General features: G+C 38.8%; 1 protein-coding gene across 3 annotated transcripts in view; it reads right to left on the minus strand.

The window, feature by feature from the left end:
* Window positions 1–1,090: 1,090 nt before the first annotated feature.
* The window catches only part of LOC114355276 (uncharacterized), a 157,738-nt gene continuing 141,427 nt past the window's right edge, over window positions 1,091–17,401 (minus strand). For 2 of the 3 annotated variants that reach the window (XM_028308036.1, XM_028308037.1), the window contains 5 exons: window positions 6,455–6,591; window positions 4,909–5,088; window positions 3,612–4,713; window positions 2,863–3,454; window positions 1,091–2,789 (listed from right to left, as the gene is read on the minus strand). In XM_028308036.1, coding sequence (XP_028163837.1) covers window positions 1,608–2,789; window positions 2,863–3,454; window positions 3,612–4,713; window positions 4,909–5,088; window positions 6,455–6,497 — 3,099 coding nt within the window. In that variant the 5' untranslated portion in view covers window positions 6,498–6,591 and the 3' untranslated portion in view covers window positions 1,091–1,607. The remainder of the gene's footprint in view (window positions 2,790–2,862; window positions 3,455–3,611; window positions 4,714–4,908; window positions 5,089–6,454; window positions 6,592–17,401) is intronic. The other variant, XM_028308038.1, reaches the window with a different exon arrangement.

The raw sequence follows: 17,401 nt of genomic DNA on the forward strand, positions 1-17,401 counted from the left end.
AGTACATACTACTTGATGCCTTGGTAGCTACTTGCTAATATACCTATGTACCTATAATATAGCCCTTTATTCATTCAGATCTATAGCTACTTGCTACCTAGGCTAAGTATCATTTTTGGTCGAGAGATTCTGGCAATTCCTTGGCTACGACTCTGGAAATTGTTTTGTTTATCTGCAATTCCTCATCATGTTTACTTGTGCTTGTAGATCCCTATCTTTGGGTAGATTTATTGCTAATAACGCGTCTTTTATTAATACTAGTATCTGACCATATTTTATAATCTTAGAACCTAATATAAAAGGGAGACATACTTAAGCGTGTAAATGTAGTAAGATAAGAATTAAATAGACTGAGTGACATAGAGCCAAGTTTAGCTTTGTAACCATTGTGCCTTGCAACCTGTTAATAACATTATTATTTTAATTTATAAATACTGGTGGTATGAATTGAATTAAGCTTTAAGATCTATGAGCTTGAATATTTTTTCTGAAGAAAACAAATTGAAAAGGATCCGAAGCAATAAAACTTTAATCTTACATCTGACTCTCAGCGAATCTTAATAATTCAAGGAGAAAAATCTAAGATTAACATTTACTTATTAAGTTTACAAAACAGCTTCCATTAATCTTAGTTTCATAACTTGAGCCTCTTTGTTTCTTTCGGCGCCCTCAGTATGAAATGGTTTTAATTAAGATATCATGGGAAATATACCTCTCAAGTCTGTGAAATATTACGCGCAGGATCTGCTCTAAATTGGATATTTTTCTTTGTGAATGGCAATAATTTTATTACGTTTTGTAATCTATTCCGATATTAAAGTCCTCCATAACATTGTCTTTATGATTTTCGCTTTCCGAATCTTTTATCAGATCCAAGACAGGCTACTCCTAAACTAACGTATATTTGTAAACAATTTAATCAGTGTAGTGTTTTTGTGGATATAAACTTCACTACAATACGAACCTTTTAAGCGAATACCTATTACGTACCTACTCACCAGGATTAGAAGAAAAAGGAAAATGTATTGAAAAATGGGGAGATTTCTTATGCTAGTAATGGTAAATAAAGCACAGATATAATTTCATTTTATATTTTAAAATTATACAACCCATTTGCATTTTTACCGCACTTATAAAAATGTATCAAATATACTTAGGTAGGTACAAATTACGTCATCTAAATTTATCTACAATTTTATCTAATTACAAAATATTTATAATTTTCTCTATATACAATAAACTAAGTATTTATAAATAACATTATTTACAAAGCTCTAATCGATTACAAAGTGAATGGCAGTGTAATGAGTACATTTATTTGCCGTCAGCAAGCATCTCCCTCCGCGGTTGAGAAACATGCAACACTGCACAGCTCTCGACTCGGAAAACTTTAGAAGAAATACAACTTTAGAGTTTTCGTGTTTCCACAAAGGCTATAAATCCTAACATTCTGTTGCTTTCGCACAGTTTACAGCTCACCCACTCGCAATATAGTTTATCACGTGCACTACAATAACGCATTCACATTGAACAGTTTCCATTTTCGCGTAAAACTTTTGAGTTATATTTCACAATTTACTGACGTCCAGCCACATCATGTAAAACACTTAACCTACGTAAGGGAAGGGAGCGAACGGCGCAGGGAAATAGCCCGGGAATCCGGCGCTCGCCTGCACCGGGATTGATGACGTCACGTACGACGTCAGCACCGTTGGCACGACCTTTGTCGTGAATAATGTGGTGTACACAGTCTTCGCACCGAATGTCAATTTCAAAATTTGACTATCGGTAGCTGTGACTTCAGTATTCATCACGACAGGGGTCGAAGTAACGGTGAACTGCTGCTGAGGGAAAAGCGGGTTGATGGGTTGAAGCGGCAGAGCAGGCAGGCTACTTGTACCAATTTCAAATTCCGTTTTCGTGATTGTAGCCACAGGTCTGGATATGGTACTTTGAATAGTATTTTTGCCGTCAAATATAGGGATAACGTGAGATTCGTACACCGTTTCATATTTCAAGACTGGTTTTGAGGTGGTGACCACGTTAGGTATCTGAGCGGCCGCTGCTGGGTTCAAGAGACGCAGGAGTGCCAGTTGTTGTGCCTGCTCTGGCGTCAAAGCTGGAGTAGGAGGAGTTGGTGCTTCGGTCACTTGGTTATTCTTATTTTGTCCATGTGCTTTCTTAAGCCTTAAATGATTATCAGGGACACCATATTTGTCTACTTCAGCCAAGTCGAATTCGGATCCTACATTAGCCAAATCTAAGTCTGGTGGGAAGACACGTCTAAGAACTCCATCTTCGTCTTCATTACTGTCTCCAAAATCTAATTCCAAATGCAATTCAGATCCAGCCTCATCAAGGCGGCTGTTAAATTCCTTCAATGTCTTGCTGGGTATGAATTGGAAGAAGTCCATAGGTGGCAAAGTTTTCGTCGCTGTTACGAACCTTGTTATTTGATATGTTTGTATGAAAGTTAAGCTGCTAGTGATGTTGGTGTCTCTAACAACTGGTAAAATGTGGGTCTTCAACATGTTTTGAGTGGTGCTGAACGTTTCAGTGACCGTCTCTAATGGTGGCGTTTCCATGTCAGATGACAAAGTTATAGCGGGCAATGTTGCTATGCTGGAGTCAAGATTATGATCTTTTCCGTATGGTGATGCAGTCGCTAATATATTTTCTGTCAACGGTTCGTTGAGAGAACTTTGCGAATTAGGAGAAATTGTGGGTTCAATACGCCTTTCTATTGTAGAGGTGACGGTGATTATACGAGTGTTTTTGACCCGTCCAACCTGCAAAATAAACCAAATATGAATATCCGTATAATACATTAAAGAATATGTCTTTTAATCGAATGTTATGTACCTGGAAAGTATAAGGAGATTTGATAGTTGCGATTTCATAGTAAACATCTCTAAATGGAGCAGGTGTTGAAATTTCCACTTTCAATGTTTCGACTGGTGGAGGTTTCTCGATCGAGTTGTCATCGGTATCATTTTCGAGAAGTGTACCAGGTCCACTCTGAGAGCCTGATAGTTCGAGGTCGTTATCTGATCTCGCTTGTGGGGAGAGTTCATTCGATTGAGGATCGTCGAGAAGAGGATTAGAAACTGGAGTAGTTTGTTGTTCGTCATCACCCAGCATCTTTCTAATAGTGACTTTTGGTTTCGGACTTGTTTTATACTGCCAGCGCCCGGAGCCTGGAGAGCGATTAAGTTTGAATTTATATACACTAGTAGATGCTGCTGGAGTCACTTGCTCAACAGGTGTTGCTTGAATACGATGCTTGAAACCACGTCTTGACTGATTGTCAGTATTGCTGGATGGGGTTACAACAGTCTTATGCCCAGAGTTGCGGTTGTTCTTTCTCCTATTTGAAAATGATGGTGCCGGTGATTCACTGAAAACAGAGACGGTTGCCAGTTGAGGTGCGTTTGCAGGTCGGCCATAACGTGTACTGAAAATAAAAATGCAATTACTGTCGACAAGCCGCGTTTCATGTTTAATTAGTATTTTATTATAACAAGCTATTTTACATTATTAGTTGAAAAGGAGTTTGTCGGCAATAATTAGAATTTGGTGCAAATAGTCAGTAGAAAATAAATAAATCATACCTCTGCGTTCGCTGGGAATGAGCAGAATTTCTGTTCTTAAATTTTTTGCTTGGGCTTGGTTGCACAGCTTCGTGGTTGTCATTTTCAGAGTTGCCGTTAACTCTATGACGGTTTTTGAAAGAACCTCCGCTGTTGGTTTGCCTACGACTAGATTTGCTGAAGCTCGCGTCATCATCGATCGATGGAGTGGGCTCTAAGTTATGTCTGTGATTTTTGATACCAGGTGCCGGTGTTTTTAGAATTCTGTGAGTAGGGCTTGGCGCAATTTTAGCTCTATGACCAGGTCCTTGTAAAATTTTAGAATTACTGTTTAAGACTTGAGCGTATTTGCCGGAAATATATGTACCTATTACGCTTGTTTCGTGTACTGTTGTAAGACCATCTTTGACTATGGTACCACCAAGAGTTGTTACAAGACCAACAGGATGTTCATCATCCTCAGGAGGTGGGGTGGGTGGATGCACTCTGTGCTTGTGGCCATGTTTCGGTTTCTGACCGTGTGATTTTGAAGGCCTTATGTTAATCACTTTATAAGTTTCCTCTACGAATTCAGAAGGTTGTCTTGATAAGAAATCATATTCCGGCTCGCCAATGTTATTATTAGTAATTAAAATTGCAGGTTCGTCATCAGCTTGGCTTGACTGGATTTGAACTACACTACTAACTTTTGGTTCGATTATTATTGATGATGGCGCTTGTTTAACCTCTACTTTACTACTGAAAACATTTGTTACACTTTTTATGCTTTCAGGTTTGGGTTTTTTACTGCTCGGTTTGCTTTGTTTTGGCTGTGATGCTTTCGGTGAGTTATTTTCAACAATCTTGGAGGGTCCAGCAACTACCTCGACTTTGGTTATTATTTGTTTTTGCTCTTTTGCAATTGATTTCGGCGTATTGGCTACTTTATCTTCCTTTTTAGGTGCAGAAGAGACAACTGATATAGCACTATATACAGCAGCGGGGGCTATTGGTTTATTAGTTTTTTCTTTTTCAGACAGTTTGCTAGGTTTGATTGTTTCTGGCTTCACACTGGTGACGGAGGGTGGAGGTGGTTTAGTTTCTATAATATTTTCTTGAACAGACTTTTCAGTTTTCGGTGGTTCTGAAAAGATGAAAAAAATGTTCGTTAGAACCTGCCTGAGACATTTTCAGTCAGCAGAATAAGGTTGAATTTTATTTTATTTCGTTATTATGATTATTTAATTCACTAACAATGGAGTAATAGTCATTTGTAATAGAGAGATACGAGAGTGAAACGAAGTATTTAGTTATAATTAATCATCGTATAAAAATCGACCTGGTGGTGGGGCAGACTGCGGCGAGAAGACCATGACGGTGTTGCCTATCGTGGTGGTGAAGTCGAGGAAGCCGTAGACGGTTTGCGTCAAGAAGTTGTTCGCCGGCGCCGGCGCGGGCGCAGCGTTCGGAGTCGGCTGGCCCCCATCGTACACGGGGCCATCGGCTGCTACTAAACTACCTGAAATGGTACAATTAGGATTCTACATTGTAGACCTTTAAACTGTAGTAAAATAGCATATATTTTGAGTTAAAGTAAAATTGTTTCCAGCTTTATATTTTGTTGCAAAAATATCGTATGAAGACTTTAGAAAGTAGAAGAGTATGTAACAAAGAAGAGCTAGTTCAAAGCCCTAATATATTTAGCTGCACAAAAGCTGTGTTGTTTAAATACAATGTCGCTGGAAATGGAGCGTAAATTTAAAACACGAGTGTCAAGAATCTGTATATCTGTTTAATATAGCCATCGCCCTGAAAGTCGATAAGTAAATCTCGTTGGGATTTATCATAAAACATATATTCCAATATGGAGTTTAGATACGACATTTTTATGCAGAGAGCTCGCTGCGAAATGTTCCGATAAAGAAAACTCGGTAACGACGTTACTTCAGTGCCATTGGATGGCAAATGATCTGTGATACAACCACATGTCATTGAAGACATTGTTTACATTCACTTCATCTCATACTACATAATAATTTAATGATCTGTAAACGTCTGTGTAATCTGGATAAACAAAATAATACTTGATAGGTTAAGATTAATAGTTACACTTTATCACAAGTAACAAAATAATTTTAACCCAGAATTGCGAAAGTGTACCAAAACACAATTTATAGTTCGTTTACTGATCACAGATATCTGAATTTCGTTTACAACCGCTCAAAGTATCTGCGCGGAATAGTTGAAAATTGTACAAAGTTGTGCAATAAAACCTGTACCAAAACGAAATTTACATTGCACTCTCGTATTGGGAAGTGGGTAACAACTCAGGCGGGGTCGTGTCGCTATCCCGTTACTTCCAGTCCATTTCCCACAAGTGCTCGAGGATGGTCCACCTTAGATAGTTATCACACTCCTTATTGTGTCCCCTGAACCAACCTTTCTACTACCAATTGCTTTGATATTTTACTGCATTACAATGCTGAGGTCAAGGTAGCGTTTGGAGAATGTTTGGGATTTCCGCAGTAGTCAGAACCTTTGATATTTAAGACACATACAATAATAACCCTTCTTCTGGCGCAGTCGGGTAAAGAGTGGCTCACGCTACTGTTTCGGACTGTCAGAAGTTAAATGTCTGGATTCTCTTGCCTGAATATTCTCGAGATATAGGTAAAGCTCTCCGTCAATCATCTTTTTATTCTATGAATGTTTACGAGTATAATCTAAAAATCAATTTTAGTAACAAATCTACCTACAATAGCAGGATTTCGATCGGGCCAAACCAAACCTTGGTGCAAAATTGAAGTGGATTCAACACGAATTATCTGAGATAAGTTCTAAGTTCATAACATTGCTGTCAAGAAACAAATGAGAAGAATACTAACAGAGGTGGATGGCAACCGCCAGCAGGACGAATCGGCAGTACATGGCTGGTGGTCGGTGGCTCGCGTAGGGTCGTCAGCAACGCGCGCGCGACTGCTCTAGTCGCATTTTGACAAACGCAACTGCTTTATGATAGTACCTGCAACAAACAGACAATAGTTTAGGTCACTATTATATCTACAAGAAGCTTAGGGACACGAGTTTTTCGTTTCAGTTCGAATACCCGCTTACACACAATAATAAACTGTTAGCAATATGATAAACAAATATTTAAAAGACATAACCGAAGCACTATTATGTGGTTACGACCATTGTTTATTTGTATGTTTGCACGTGCTAGTAATAAAGCGATTAGGTAAATAAACTTGTTTGAGTGAGCAAACAACATTTCGTTTGTTTTCATTCCAATCGATCAACATTTCAGTCCGTGATTCAATGAACTAACGCAATTCTAGCGCGAGCGGCCACCAATTTGAATGAGTAAACGGCAATCCACCGCTGCATAGATAAAATAACATTATTATGTTAATCTCTACACAAATGAATATAAAATCAGGCTGCGCAGGCCGCAACGCATCGACGGACAAAATAATCACTCGATATGCAAAATGGTGCGGTGTCCGCTCTCATTTCGGCGGTCGACCGATTCATTGCCTCAAACCAATACAGCTTTTAATATAAACACGTTTGCCGGAATGATCATTGCCTTTATAAATTATTATCGTATTCCAATGGATTATTAAACGTTTATTTCATTTAACAAGGACGGAAAAGAGAGAACTCGCAGTGAAAAGATTTAATTATGAAAAGGGTTAATATTTATTCAACGCCTCAATTTTATGCACCTGCACCAAAAGTGCCCTAGTCTTAGAAAGAGCGCCGATAGCTTATGCGTAAATAAACCATTATGTAGTTAGATAAAGTTGACATAAATTGAGTACTTTACAATGTCGATAGTCAATAATTTTGTCGCGTCTTCAACTAGACTAGAATTTGCTCGCGTGAAAAATACATAGTTTATGTAGAGTTGTACACTTCACTTTGCAATTTGCGATTGCCAACAATAGCCTGTGGTAATTCACGATTGGCATCCTTCGGAGCCTGGCATTTGCGGAGGGCTCGCTACAAGACCTATAATGATGCATTGCTACATCCTTATTGCATTATTTAATTTTGTGGTTTTTCTGTATGGGAAAATTGTAGCAGCATAGAAAGTATAATTTATTTTATGGAGAATAAAATGCATTATGTATTATGATAATCGTAGAAGCAATGACACACAATTTATGTTGAACTCGCCGCGTTGGATATCCTGCATTATCTTCTTTATCAGTAGCTAACATATTTTTAAACTAGCTTTCCGCCCGCGGCTTCGCCCGCGTGGAATTTTTTCTGTCACAGAAAAACTTTATCGCGCGCGTCCCTGTTTCAAAAACCGGGATAAAAACTATCCTATGTTCTTTCCCGGGACTCAAACTATCTCTATGCCAAATTTCATCAAAATCGGTTGCGAGGTTTAAGCGGGAAAGCGTAACAGACAGACAGACAGACAGACAGAGTTACTTTCGCATTTATAATATTAGTTGGGATACCTATTAGGTATATAACTGTTTTATCTCACATACCAAATTGATTTGTAATATTGCTGAAAGTCCCCTAAATCAACATCATAACATTATAACATTGCTTATAATGACTATTGGCTGGCAGTACGAGTTTAATAATGATTTATATCTATTTGATCATTACGATCCTGTTAATTAAGTGGCCACAGAGGCCGGTTTGAAATAACGAAGCGAAAAAAAAATCAATTTAAAATTTGGTTTGCAAAAACGGACTTCCTTTTTCAAATCCCGCCAATCAAAAAAACAAAATTCTTGACGTCATTTTTATGCGGACAGAAACGGCAAAGGAAGCAAACGTTCTGCAGCCTTTAGTTCAGTCAGCTATTTGCTACGGATGATTACGTGGAATGAATGAAACACACACAGCGCTTCTTGGCAGCGTGTGCATTGTGCATGCATGTGCGTAGTCAATAAAGTGCAGCCCTTGACGGCCGCACGCCCCGCGTAAACGTAGAGGACTGTGGACCGAACTATCCACCACGGCACGAAGAAAACCGCCAGAACACAGAAAGAAATAGAGTTCCTTGCAAATTAGCAAAAGTAAAAAGAATGAAGTTGATTTTTTAAGCTTTTATACGTACCTACTTATGTAAGTAAGATGCAAATCCTTGAGTTGTGGTATTGTGCTAATATTTGTGTTATTCCTAGTCATCTCTAGCTAACTAAGGTAACCTATCTTCATACACTAGTTACCTAAGTAATTAATCCAACTATTTTTCTCACTCCCCCAAAGGTGATTACGGTATCTGGGAGAGTAACAAAAAGCTTAAATTATTGAATTTTGGCAGTTGCAGTTGCACATAATGTTCTCAGACGTTTTGTATAGTAAATACTGTAAATGACACTGAATATTCTATTTGAGTGAGATGGCTGATCTCCCTAGCTTTTGGAAGAGGCTTCCAAGCCAAATTCCTGCGTAGATTGGCATGTATTGTGCTTCGTCGGCCGGCGGCATAGCCGAGCGTGTTGAAAGCATTTCAATGCTTACCGAGTTCCGATTGTAAGCTGAGCTATCTGGGCTGTACATTTGCGCTGTTAAGGCACTGTTAACGAATCTGATGACTGGCGTTGAATGCTGAACTAAACTTTACTTTTACTTTTTTTTGATAATAAACACTCTCTGTTATTTTCATGATTTCGCCACCTAATTTATAATTAGAGATAGGTTTGTTACATGACAAAACACATAAACAACAGCATCTTACTTATTTGTAAGATTGCAAATTTCATTTGACACGGGCTATTACATAAGTAGAGACTGAGATTCCTTTAAAATTCAGGTAAATTCCCCCTTATCCTTAAAAACTTTCGTAATATGCTGCATAACAAAGCGTGTCGTATACCATAAAAAACACAATATCCAAGATACAAGCCGTAGTTTTTCTATTATCTCTGCAAAATGTTGATAAATGGCGCAGATAGATCCGCGGTGCCGTCACAAGACCTCCGCATAAAAGATCTCTGAGGAGTGAAAGGCGGCCTTTGTAGGGATGAGTGTGACTAGTCCCGCCATAAGACGTGTGTGGTTTTGTGAGGCTGTGTAGACTTTGCAAAGCAAACTTCCAGGATGGAGGTGTAAGTTATTAAAGTAATTGCTGGTTTTCTTCCATGTGTAATATTATAGTAAAATTGTACACAAACACCGAGATGAAAATATTGGGGAAAATGTAAATAAGTATTTTATGCTTGTTTGGGATGCGCTTCATTACGCTTTTTAGCCTGATTGAAAGTATTTCTGTAAATGAAGTGATCATGGCCGCATGATTTGCTTTTTGGAAATTGAAATGAACACAAAAGCACGGGCAAAAGCATAACGTACTGGCTGAATTTGTTTTGTCATTGTTGGCAAAATTAGAATAAAGTAATTTTGAAATTCGAACACATCAATCCAGGGTTCTTTTTTCAGGGCTCGTTTTCTTTTGTTTTTCGTCAGCGAACATCTCCGTGGGAAAATTAGGCTGCACGGTTTATTACCTTAGCCTGTTACTGGCGAATAAAAAAGGCAGCTTTGCGACCCCAGCCCGAATACCTAATGCCGTTTATGTGAGCAGTTGTTTTAATGTGTGTGCGTGCGAGGATGAATGGCGGCAGTTGACAGTGTTTGCTCGCGAGATGGGCGCGGTGATGGAGCGGTGATGTTTGTGGCGGGCCCGTCTGGAACTATTCAGCCGATACTCGTGTACACGCGGTAACGACAGCAAAATTGAACAGGCTCAAAATGTGATGATTTTGTTCAGTTTTCAGCGATTTTTTACTTTATTACAAACGAAAACTTAATAAGCATGCATAAGTAGGTACGTAGTAGGTAAGATTTTTTTTTTCATCAAGGTGTCTTGTCTCACCATAAGCGCACTATTAAGGAGCTGAGTAATATTTCAACCGCACTGAAGAACTTGTTTAAGGGTTATGAGACCTGGTTGAAGCGATTTTGAAAGATGACCATGCTAATTATTTACTGGTAACAGACAGGAAGCAGTGATGAATTTCTACTTAACTTAGACGGACCAAAATCGGAGTATTGGATACGAAAAATGAGAAATAAAATGAAATAAAATTCCCATATGTATTTTATCTGCTGACGCTACCACCTGTCTGACCAAGTACGTACCAGTTCATCCCTCTATTCAAACAAAATTTAATGAGGCGTGGGTCTATACAGGCGAGCTTACAGACTGGTATAGAGCTCAGCCAATCCAGTCAGGCGAGAGCCATGCGAGTATCCGTCATATTAATGATACTAGTACAAAGGCCGAAGGCCGGGCAATAAAATACTGTATGGGAACCCGTATTTATAAGCCGATCGCAGTTTTGGGATAGACTATCATCAAACTGATCTATCTTGAGAATAGCAGTAATGATTTGGATATCTATCCACATATATCCGAGGTAAACCTAAAAAATTACATTATAAAGAAAACCAAAAAAATGTTATTTGAAGAAACGATAACGAATAACGAACACTATACAGTTGTATGTGCAAAAGTGTAAATAAATAAATAAATAAAAAACTAAATTACGTTCTAATTAATCTGTCTGACTATAGTCCGCCCCGTTAATGACACAGATTAATTAAGTTTATTATGAAGAAAACACAAGTGTTCCAGCGATTGTCCTCCAGACTGCCTCTCTGCCAAGGTTCAAAAGCGTTTGGAACTAAAATCTTGTGTAGTTGTGATATGGGTCCTTTTGCAACAAATATGTGTGATTTGATGTGCTGTCCACACCAAGGGTTCCAGATTGTGAGCCTATTACCGTAGGCTGTTTCGGCCCCATGTTGGCAGGCCGCTGCTGGTCTGATCTTGGAGCGCCGCCAACTCACTTGTCGGACTTGTTCGACCAACCTTGGCTTAACGACTTGCTTTTATTACAACACTTGCAGAAACATCGTTATGCAGGGATGTTATTTATTCTGATTAAATCCTTATTGTAAGAAAATAGTACATAGTACTTCAAAGGAATATTTTTACCGTAGCAATACTAGAAACAAAAGAAGATCGTGGAAAGTAAGAATACTAAATAATTAGTAGGTACATGGATATAATATCTTTCTCATTTATCACGTATCATGTAGTATGGTAAGTATTGCAAACGAATTAGGTATTTAATATTTAATGACATTTCAGTTATCATTATTAATTTCTAAACTTCCTAAAACATAAGTTCGTTCATTTCAGCCGATAGACGTCCATAGCTGGACAGGCCTCCCCCAAGGATTTCCACAGAGACCAGTCCTGCGCCGCTCGTATCCAGGCACCTCCCGCGATAAGTACTTCGTACAAAAACACGAGCTTTACTTTACTACTTTAAATGTTGAAATCAATACGAGTACCTTCATACGTTACACATGAATAAGTTACGAAAATATGACAATACCCTTAAGCCGAATGTAAGCCTATACCTGTAGTTCCCGAGCCTATTCGATAGCGATATTATTCAAAGCCTATCCTAGCCTGGTTCCGCATCCTTATCACATTACGTGGGCACGAGACAGGTTTTCCGCGTATGTTTTACGATGCTCTATTCAACGGCGTAAGCCTCTTCCCAGTTTTCCAGACGTCCTTACAAAGGCTTTAATCCCCGCCTTGGGATTGTGCGATGCGCGACAATGCATCATTTCTTCACTCCGACAACTTCCATAAATAAGCGTCTTGAGGTATTGAAAACGGGCGATTCTTATTCTTGTATTATTTGTCGTTTCTTGGAACTTGGGTTGTGCGATTAGATGTTTTGATCAACAATCTACATGTGGTTTCAACTGAATTGGGTACCTAATCGACAGCTCCATTAGACGTATCTGCTATCAAACAGCCATTCTTAGAATTTTTTTGTTAGCTCTGTTGGTAATATTATTTTCGATGAAAAGATTTTACAGGCAGTTTGAAACCAATTGGATTTTCAGGATTTAAGTGTTTCAAAGAAGAGAAGAACTCAACTACACTTGAATTACTAACGCACGATTTTATTACATTCTCTACATTCCACAAATAAATCCAAATCGACCGTAATTTATGGAACCAAGCAATAAAAATAAATCCCCCCAGAATCACGGAGGAAGAAATGGAACACTCAATGCAAATCCATCACTGCCTTATACTACTATGTAAATATTGGGCGATCGTTGTTGGTAAACTCGAGACGAATGTTGTCCGATAATTTATGTTGGCAACCATGCCTATTGTCGGACAAACAACGGGGCTCCCGGCCAAATTTATATTCCAAGTTGGGAGAGCGCGGGCAACCCGCAGAAATGCCCCTTTCGGACCCGAACCGATAAAGAACTAACTGGCCAAAACTGATATATAAATGAGCGTGAATATCTGAAAAGCCGTTTCTTTGTTCGGAGATAGTTGGTCCATTGCGTTGCGATACACTGCAGCAGATACATTGAAGCGAGGATTTTATTCAATAATACGCAAGGATACGAGTGAATTCGGAGTCCGCGCAGAATATTATGTTAAAGTAAACAAGCTCTCGAGGACGGCACTCAGCAGTTCGCTCTTCATTTGGCACCACTTGTTTGGTAACAAATGGAAATTCAAGCGTTCACTATAGATATTTTCTAGTAGAGTAAATAAATTGCAAGTATTGTTTCATTTAAGATTGAGCGGTTTCGTTATGTAGAGTCTATTTAAAAATAATTTAATCTGTCGATTGGTCATGGACCGGAAATCAGGTTATGGTCGCGAATTTAATGTTCCAGGAATTGTTAAATGTTCCTGTTATAAATTACCATTTGATTTGTTATGCTTCTACAAAGGTATTTTAATGTAGAGTGAAATATATCGCGTTCCNAACATTCCATTTCAGATCGTTCATTAAGATTGATTTGGTGGTTACTTCTCAGCAACACGGGGCTAGAATAATGGCAATAATTTAGGCGTTATCGCCGATCAAACGGTTTTCGCGGCGCACCCAATGAACAAATTCCCAATCGGCGATTTTTCAAGCGAGAGTAAGCCACGGCTCGAGGCGCGCCGAGCCGTTTTGGCTGCATCCCAGACACGTTTTGCATTTTATTCAAAACGTTGACGTGAAGGATAAACTTTTATTATTTTACTACTTTGACGTGATCCGACTCCACCTGAGTCACGTGTCCGCGAGGTGAGCTCCGGCCGCGTCCGCAAACGGTAACTCAATTCGAATTGCGGGAAAGGTTGCGTGAACATTTTCTTTTTATTACAAAGGAGAATTGAATCGTTAAACGTTATTACGGCTCGGGCGCACGGTAAGGTGAATGAAATGGTAATATTGCTTAATTTTTCAATAAATTCGCGTATGCCGACAGCGAGAATTACTCGTATGATGAACGTGGTCGCCCGAAGCGTGAACACATTGCTTGTCACTCGATTTGGATTCCGGGCCTCCGCCATTCGGAGGGCGACTCCAAGAATTTTAAACAGCGAATGTTGATGTCCAAAACGAGTTTTCATTTTGTTTTCGGGCTCATCTCGTTTGAATGCAAATACGAGGGTGGAAGGTTCAATCCGCGGGCACATTTTACATGCGTGACGAATATTTGTATTAAAACGCCGCGCTAACGGTTTTATGAAGGTGTTCCGATCAATGTTTGTTTTTCCCGAACAGCGCTTTTAAACATTGTGTCAACGTGTTACGGCGGCGTTATAAATTTGAGTAAGAATAATTGTTTAGCCTAAATAAAGCAGAACATTGCAACACGGCGGTGTATCTTTAATAATGAACACCAAATTATGCGAGACAAAAGGTCATTACAAATTATGCCCAAAGGTTTAAACACGGGCCTCATTAACGTTTAACGTATAATTCAGACTGAATTGTTTCCCGTTAAACACGTCTTTTGTTCGTATAATTTACTAAAATATGGCGTCCAAAACATTCACCGCACAATGTGTTTATTGCAAGTCTTTTAAAGTTTAGCTACAACTGTTTAATGGAACAAATCTAATTTTGTTTTTTTTTTGTCACAAAAACCCGAGTGCTCTGTTCAAAAGTTTTGTAATTCTGTTCTTTTGTCATGTTTATGTTCCAACTTCATTTTTTCCAGCCCTTTGTTTCAACCTTTGGGAGGTTCAAAGCTTCAGCTAGTTGACGTTTTGTAGCATTCGCGTTTCGGGTAAAATGCTAGAGCTGAGTGCATCGTGATTGCACAGTGTAAAATTTCGTGACTGCACGTATCGTTTTAGTATCGCTGTGTGTAAAGGTTCCCCAGGTAGGGTTACCATCAAATTGGAAAATTCTGAAAGAAGTCACCGTATAATGTAAAATAGAGGTCCGAATACTTAGTCTAAAACGGAATAATTAATTCAAGATTTAGCTCACTTTGTTTTCTCTCAAGATTTGTTATTCGTATACTTAGCACAAGCTACTGTGCATCATATGAAACTTTTAAACACACATGCGATTTATTTCTCGCTAAAAATATTCGTAATTCCACTGTGAATTGGCAAGACAGAGGTCTAAGCACTTACACGAACCTTTAAAAGTTCTAGTTACGTTCGGACATTTCCGGAAAAATCTGGATCTATGGGGACCCTACTCTCGGGGGAAAGTCCTAAAAAGCTGTTCGGTGTCAGTGTAGGTGTACCCGTAAATACGTAGTGCTGGACTGCCCTGGAGCTGGCAGCTCGGTCCCAATCGTTAATTACGTTAATAACTCCACAGCAGAACTTTCCGAAAATCCGAACCCTCAGCAGAACGTTTTGACAGATGGTGACGTACGAGTGTTTTGTGAAGCTTGGCGAACACGACTAACAAATAAGCTAAAGGTCTAGTTGAGATAAAGTACACCTAACTTAAACTCATCTATATGCTCCTGATGATGGTTAAAAATATTACCAACAATATTTGTCCTGATACCGGTAAAAGTTACAGGCAAAATTTATGGATCTATCAAACTCCATACAAAAACACCGATTACGTTATAGTTACGGTCAAAGTTAGGTGGTGCAACTCAGCCTTAATGGATAATTTTTGTTTCATTAAAAGCACTGGATGGATCTTAAGATTTCAGGTAAATAGTAATATTTTCAAAACGTTTTAATGACATTCTGATTGTATGAAGTAGAAGTATGTACCTATCTAAATAAAAAGCAGTTATAATAAAGACGCAATCTTTACTCGTATCCCACGATTGTAAATTGCCAGGAAGAGTATTATACTTAAACGTTTACAAGTTAAGAGTGTGTTATCAACATGTTTAGCTGTAATTACTAACAAGTTAATACACTACCAGTTTCTACACACGGCCCTCGGCCCTAAAGTACCTCAAAGAAAATATCTTGTTATATGTAGGTCTAGCGTTCTTGCTGAGGTTAGGTTGCTGAATACATTCTGGAAACTGGTTAGGTTCGTTTTAGAACCTAACTTAATGAAACCTAACAAAAACCGAGTCCGTCAGTCAAAGATGAGTGACATTGACATAATGATGTCAAGCAGGATACTCATCTAGCCGTGTAGCATGAAATGTATCAGATACTGTATCAAGTGAGTACATAGGCACGAGCCCGCTGCGAGCTGCTCGCGCGTGGTTCGCAGGGAGATCGCAGCGACCCGCCGAGTGGCGGTATCACTGCGAGCACAAAGGCGGCTCGCAGTAGGATTCAGGAGTTCGCAGCCTGATACGCCATGACCGTGGACGAGCCGTACTTACTTGAAGGTTGGTTACGTTACATGCTACGTTACGTGCTACATGGCAGGTGAGTACTCTGCCTGACAGCGCCTTAGATTAATAAAACCTAGATGGATAGTCTTCATACAAACGCTTCGTCAAGAGTGAGGCAAAAATCTTATGTCATTAGTGTCAATTTTGTTGGGGAGTGTAGACAGTGAAGGCGATTTTCCCGAAAGTAGGGAAATTTTTAATACGTTTTTAATTATTTTATAACTAACAAAAACAAAACGCATCATGTACTTACTTATTTATTGAATTCAAAGTACCTACCTAATTACAATAAGATAAATCGACTGAAAAGTCTCGATTTCATAAAAAAGGAAGTGTATTTGTACGGCGGACAATTGGGAAATAAATTTTCTTGTTACTGGTATCATTCCCGTATTTAATTTTTGAAAGCCAAATTCAAGCAAAATACGCGTCGAATCGTAGTACTTACTCATGAAATGTAACACTGGTCACTTTATTTAGTTTTTCTGATGTATTTAGACACCCTTTCACAGCACAAACCGTCTTAATTAATTAAAAGTCGTCGGACGTGTTTACCAATTTTTCACTTTGACAGTTCATGTGACGTTTACGAGTAAGCCATTCAGAGGTGGAATTGTGTAAAGCAATCGTAATCATTTGACAGTTCATAACGTACGATAAAGTCAGTTAAACAAAGCGTTTGACAGAATAATCGTACGTTATGAACTGTCAAATGATTACGATTGCTTTACACAATTCCACCTCTGGCTTACTAAAATCTGCCTCACCTTTCGTGCACTGACTATCTATCTAGGTTTTATTAATCTAAGGACAGCGCATACAAATCTGAAGCACATTTGGAGTCTCGCTGACGTTTGACGTCCCAAAAACACCCTCCTCAGGCACTGACTTATTTAAGCGCCAGACTTGTAATATGGTTTGTATTCCCATAACATTACCATGTGTATTATAATTAACAATCGGGGTGGTACGCCATTAATAAAGCCTGCAGATAAAAATATTAATATTCGGTTTCGTTTATTGTTCCGAGTTATGCATGAATGAATACAGATGGGAAACATTGGTAGCCCGAAATGCGTTCATCGATAAATAAAACAGAATTGATAAAAGCCTTATTTAAGTCAGATTGGGGTAGTATTTTGGCATAATGCGGTTGTAAGATTGTAATTTTAATTGTTTGTTTG

The sequence above is a fragment of the Ostrinia furnacalis genome, unplaced genomic scaffold (assembly GCF_004193835.3).
Source record: "Ostrinia furnacalis isolate ACB-3 unplaced genomic scaffold, ASM419383v2 OfSCF2378, whole genome shotgun sequence".
Classification (NCBI taxonomy): Eukaryota; Metazoa; Arthropoda; class Insecta; order Lepidoptera; family Crambidae; genus Ostrinia; species Ostrinia furnacalis.